At 40.3% G+C, this 6,248-nt stretch overlaps 1 protein-coding gene across 1 annotated transcript; it reads right to left on the reverse strand.

Moving 5' to 3' along the window:
• Positions 1 to 4,134: 4,134 nt before the first annotated feature.
• On the reverse strand, positions 4,135 to 6,243 carry LOC139349476 (adhesion G-protein coupled receptor G5-like). The gene is made up of 5 exons (XM_070957569.1): positions 6,221 to 6,243; positions 6,016 to 6,112; positions 5,546 to 5,675; positions 5,001 to 5,157; positions 4,135 to 4,307 (listed from the first exon to the last, which is right to left on the reverse strand). The coding sequence occupies exons 1-5, from the start codon at positions 6,231 to 6,233 to the stop codon at positions 4,213 to 4,215; spliced, it is 492 nt and encodes a 163-aa protein (XP_070813670.1). The 5' UTR covers positions 6,234 to 6,243; the 3' UTR covers positions 4,135 to 4,212.
• Between the last annotated feature and the right edge of the window lie 5 nt (positions 6,244 to 6,248).

A 6,248-nucleotide genomic window follows, 5' to 3' on the forward strand; every position in this document is an offset into this window, starting at 1 on the left:
TTTAAACTAATGAGGAGACAGTTTCAGTACAGCCATGAGAGGAAACACAGAGCACTATAACACAGTGTGCATGTAGTTTTTATGCAAAACCCATCAATTACAGTCCGAAACACGAGAGTGTCAGGACTGGATTGAATTAATGATGCGAGAAGAAGTAGGGCAAAGGATATACTTGGAAGTGGCTGTGCGACATGTAGCTGACCAAACCAATAATCCTCTCCTCTTGTGGGATGGTACGCAGGGCGTTCACTGGCAACCAAATGCGAGGGACAAATGTCGTGTTCTGAGGCAGCAGCTGACGGTGGATGTAAGTAGATTATGTCAAGCGAGGGCAGTTTGAGGTTTGCACTCAAAACAAAATTCATCAAACACTGCCTGAAGTTGTGTCAGACCATCGTAACCAAAACACGGACATATTCTCTATCACGTGATCTTAATCTTCACTGTTCCTTCTAAATTCATCAGCGCGGTGTTCATCACAGCTTGTGTACCTGTGGAGCTTCTATCTGCATTCTGGAGCTGTTTCCTGTCAGGTTAACCTCACTGACATTGACGACATGCAGCGACAAATCCCTCAGGTCGTAGGTTATGGAGCCTCCAGGCTCTAGCTGGGATATTCTCATGATGTTAAGGATTATGCGTTTTTCCACCCTGCAGGAAGACAATGGGAATGAAATAAATATCCCGTCTGGTGAACAAAACTCCTCCATCCTCACGTCTCTCTTTCTCGCATCCCCACTGAGACGAGCTGAGATGCCAGTGAGACATTGTGAGTGAGGGAAACAAGAAGCCATGTTAATCAAATGGGAAGCGACCAGTATAGCCCTGCTATGATGACATATCATCAGCAACTGTATAATCAATATTCTAATTGTTAAGAAAATACTTCAAATTAAATCTAATATCTGTAGTGATACTGCTGAGCTTATCATGTTTTTCTCTGCTGATTTCTGACAGCAGTGTGAAATTCTTTTTTACCCTCTGGGAACCATGAATATCTGTACCAACCAATCCACCCAATAGTTGCTGAGATATTTGAGTCTGGACACAAGCGACTGACCAACCGGCAGAGGTATGCCACTTTCATGACTAGCAGCGGTCCTACAGAAAACAGTATGAATGAGTACCAGCAGCAGGACTGACACTTACCTTGCAGCGCTTTTTTTAATGTCATTGTTGCTATTGAAGAGGTATGTGCATGCATCCCTCATGTAGAACAATTGCATCATTTCTGTCTGGTAAGAGTTGTTATTGTCCATTGAATGAATCAGTTGCGAGATTTCTTGGGGTTTGCATAAGTACAAAGTGCAATATCTAACTGAGAAGTGAGAGAGGAAACAGACTTAAGATGCAGACATGTCATCAACCTGTTTATGGAGACAAAGCAGCCACAGCATCTCCGAACAATGTCTGACCCCATCAGTGATAATGTGTGTTTCACACTGCATGGGACTGTTTGAGAGACAGCGTACTTACATTGTAACATGTTTTCCACAACCTCTGCAGTAACATAAAACACAGTGAGGCAAGAAAATGATCCATTCTTCGTTGTGGGGCATTGAAAGGTGCAGGTTTGTGTAGCAGTCACAGAGCAGTTCACATTGCCCAATTTGTCCTCAGTAATGGAAGCATTGGTCAAGTTAAAATTAATGTCACCATCTGAAATGTTGAAACAAACTGAAGACAGACACAGAAGACAAGAAAGAATTACAACATTAAACACTGCATGTTTCACTGCATGAAAAATCCCGTTTAAGCATTTTCTGATTTTTACTGACTCAGGACCATGATTACATGGGATGGAGTACAAGGCATAATTTCGACAAACATACTGTACGCTGACATACTTTTGAGCCCAAGAAGCTCAGCTGCTCGGGTTCAAATCAAGTAGCTAAAAAATCTACTTTCAACAAAAGCTGACTTTTGCTCTCTCTGAAGTAAAAATAAGTGAATGCATCAGGATTTTACTGATGTTTCTCGGTGTATGAAACATAAAAAATGGCAAGACTTCTGTAATGGTTGGGTGATTGCCTTGACTGGGGGAAATCTAAGAGATGCTGATGTAGTATTTTTCCTTTCTGAACTTCTTCTTTGTTTGGTGAACAAAACCTTAACTAATAAAACTGACGGTACCGTTCTCAGCCTGTGACTCCAGGAGCAGCAGTAACAGCAGGAAGGGAACCATAGTGCTTCCTCTGGATGTGTCACTGATGGAACAAACAAAAAGTAAGAAATAAAACCATATTTTAGTGCAGATATATTCAGTGTGTCTGCAATCTGCATCAGGTAACAATCAAATGCTTATCCTTTTCCTGGACATGGACAAGTTTTTTTAAGTAATAGCAAATCAAACACATCCAAATATAAATGGCATAAGCAAAGAATTGAACTTGATTTTCTTTTCTTTTGAAAAACTCAAAGTTTTGGTAACACTTAATTTGAAAGTGTGCATAAGACTGACATGACACCATAAGGAACATGAAGGAGACTTTATGAATGATTATGACTGTTATCATTGTCATTTGGTCATTTGTGACATTTTTAATGCAAAGCTGACGTTGAGATGAGACAACATAACCGTTCTAAACATGCCGTAGCATGCAGCCTAATTATCAAACAAAGAAACTCAACAGCTTTGCAATAAAAGGACATAATTGACCATAATTGCTTACAGAGACTCCTTCATATTCATGACAGCCATCATGGTTATAACAGTGCCACGTCAGTTTGATGTGATGATTTGAATAATTTCACTTAAGCAATGACTGACTGAAGTTTTTCTTTTCTCGTGTGTCTGTTGTTATTTAGTTGATCTCCTGTGGACACAGCAGTCAATTCTCCTCATGGTGACTCAATCTAAAATCCAAAACTCAAAAGCATTCAGAACTCCAAAAGCAGAAAACAAACATACCTGCTGTGGCTTTTCAACATATCGTTGCCCAAATAGAAAATCTTTCATACAGCTCCACCTAAAGGGAAATGTGTACAAGCAGCATCACAAGATTTCTTCCAAAGCTAGATCCTTAAAACTAAATGACTCTCTTCAAAATGACTCTTTGCCATCTAATTCCACAATGCGATCATAGTAATAAATACAAAGTACATCCTGATAAAAGCAGAATATTTAAAACAGATACTTACATTAATACACAGCGAACACAGAGACACTCTCTTCTCACCTCTGAAGAGAATGTGATGAACCAGAGAGCTGTGCTGGTTTGAACTTATGATTGATAAAAAAAATAAATAAATACAATAGCACCTATGTTTGCTGTGCTGGAGGTATTTGTTTTATGCAAATATATTTTTTTTTTATCACTGAATGCTAAAATGATTGCAGATGAGTCTGTTTCATGTGTATATGTGAGAAACTGACGTCACAGTCTAAAGTTCACCGCTACCGTGAACAATAACCCCATCGTTTGGAAAACCACAGACAACAAATTAAGTCAGTCAGTCAACTATGTAAGCTTGACATTAACACACACGCACACACACACACACACACACACACACACACACACACACACACACACACACACACACACACACACACACACACACACAAATCAATATTTCAAATGCGTTATGTAATAGATGCATGTTCAGTGTTGTAGGTGGAGGCCAGTGAACCTACGCCCTCAGAGAATGACGGTGTGGTGCCTTGCAGTTAAAAACTCATATCGAGTCTGGACAGAAAAGCAGGTGTGAACCTTGAGGCAGAAATACTATTTGCAACTCCAGTGGTAGGGGATGCATTTTCATTCTGGGATCTCCTACCTGCATCGTTCTCTCTTAAAACTTTAACTAATGGGAGCGAGATGGTGTAAACCTGTCTCACAATGCCCCCTAATTCTTGCTTCTCATGTTCCTACAGCTGTGCAAAGAATGGGTGACGTAGAATAACTGGTAGGTATAGAGGATAAATAAACTTTTTTCCACAAAGGGTACAAGATTAACAACAAAGCTAGAAAAACAGCACTAAAACCGTGAGTTGTAAAAGCATTTTGTATTTCAATATTAGAGTCATTTAAAAGGGTTTGCATGAGTTAGCTCTGGCTAACATGCTTGCTTCTCTGCTACATTGCTGTACATGAAAACATCATGATCTAAAGCAGAGGTAGTAATGGCTAACTTTACAACATTTCTGCATAAACTCACGCAGCACGCATGCACACAAAAGAAAAGAGAAGTCTCTTGTCGGCTTCAAACTTAGCTGTTGACACTACGTGTTACACTACTCGTCTTGGTAGCTGAGTTTCCTATCTTTCTCAAAGACATCACAAACCACAGGAAGATGAAGAAACCTGAGTGGAAAGAGAGAAAGAGACAAATAAAGGGTTGTTAGAGAGTTTAGGAGGAGAGGATCTCGCCTATCATGCAAATGCGACTGCGACAAACAAACAATTTGGCTATGTCACATGACTGTTTATCAATATACAAATAGTCAGGTCAATGTCCACTGTCCATAAGGGTCACTTTTTTAATATTATACACCTTTTATTCTTGGCATGAAGTGTCCAACTCTCTAAAATTCTCTTGGTCTCCTGGTATTTGAGTAATCTTTTCAGTTTGCAACAGGAATAAAAATCCTGTGTCATGGTTAAAAATCCAGAGACTTAGAACATTAATTGTGATATAGAAAGCTCTAAATTTGTCTTTCCTTTACACATTCAGGTCTGGCATGGACAAAGCTCGATAGGTTCTGCTCTTTACAACGTGACATTGAGCATAAACATGTGTAGCCATGTAAAGACTATGTTGTGTTCAGCCTTCAGTTGTAAACCGTGTTGTGCCTCAGTGTCAAACCAAAGGATCAGCTTTGCATTTACAACCACAACAGCTGTAATTGACATATACAACCAACGCACATGAAGTCCTCCATTCATTTCTATACAACAGTTTAGATATTCGTCTCCAATGACCCATCCTGTCATATTTACGGTTACACGACCGCAAGACAGACGTGAACCTGTGGAGGCAGGTTGTGCAGGTTGTACCTTGCAGTGAGCTCAGGATGCAGAAGGCGTAGAGGCCAGGAACAGTCAGGTAGCCAAATGAGAAGAAAACCAGGCCCCACGTTATGCCGAGCAGAGTGGTGATCCCCAGCAGGGTGCAGGTGTCTCGCTTGGCTCTGTCACGGTCCCTCTGCCCAGACTGACTTACAAAACACAGTGTAAATGACACATGAGCAGGTCATGGACAATCAGTGATCAGGCGTGAAAATACTAAAAAACCAAACCTGTGTTTGAGGACGTAACACCAGTTGAAGCAGATCTATCTTCATGAATTTGTATAAAACTGTGCTCTCAGGAGTCATACTGTCAATATTATGTCATCACCATTTTAAGTGTTTTTACACAGGCTGTATGTGTCAGGGAGGCCACTGTGGTTTCATTGACTGTTTATTTAACATATTGACTAGACATGAAGCCTTAAATATCAGAAGGTAGAAATAAAGAAAGAAACAAAGAGGATAAGACTGGTGATAATCTATATTTTGCTTTTTATGAGCAGACTGCATAGAGTGTTGATTCACTCGCACCTCTTTGCTCTGATGGAGACTCACAACGCGTCTGATTGTCACCCCTAGCATGGCCACGTTAAAGACAAACACCAGGCCAAACACTCCCACTGTCGTCACTATCTTCACTGTGTTGTTTCCGATATAGCATCTGCAAAGAGAGGGAGAATCGATAAGGATTTAATCTCACACTGCAAAATGAAATGTGATAAAAATGATGAGAAAAAGATTCTGTAATATGCAGTAAAAAATATCCCTGAAGCTAGAAGGGAGTCAGTGTCTCAACAGTACATCCCAACTATTTCTTCTAATCATCTCTAATAACTTTTTTTTTTTTTTTTTACTGTGAATGGGGTTGGTGCACCAATTCCCAAAACATTCAAATGCACAGATATCCTAATGCACATGCAAAACACTAAATAAATAAATACAAATTACTTATTAGCCCTAGATTGTACATGACTGCAACTTGGCTGCTGCTTCTCCCTTACATTGTAGTGCTGTTGGAGTTAGAGAAGTCCAGAGGGACAGGACCATACGTGTCCCTGTCTATGATGACCACCAGGGACACAATGACAGCTGGGATACCTGAAACATACGTATTAGGCAAGAGGTTGATCCTTTCACTTAAGGGTTGGATGACTCCAGACTCCAGATGGCAACTTGCAGGTCCCTGGCCTTGGTGACTCTACTCACCCCATCCCACCATGCTGATTTTCAGCAA

The sequence above is a fragment of the Chaetodon trifascialis genome, chromosome 1 (genome assembly GCF_039877785.1).
Source record: "Chaetodon trifascialis isolate fChaTrf1 chromosome 1, fChaTrf1.hap1, whole genome shotgun sequence".
NCBI classification, from domain to species: Eukaryota; Metazoa; Chordata; class Actinopteri; order Chaetodontiformes; family Chaetodontidae; genus Chaetodon; species Chaetodon trifascialis.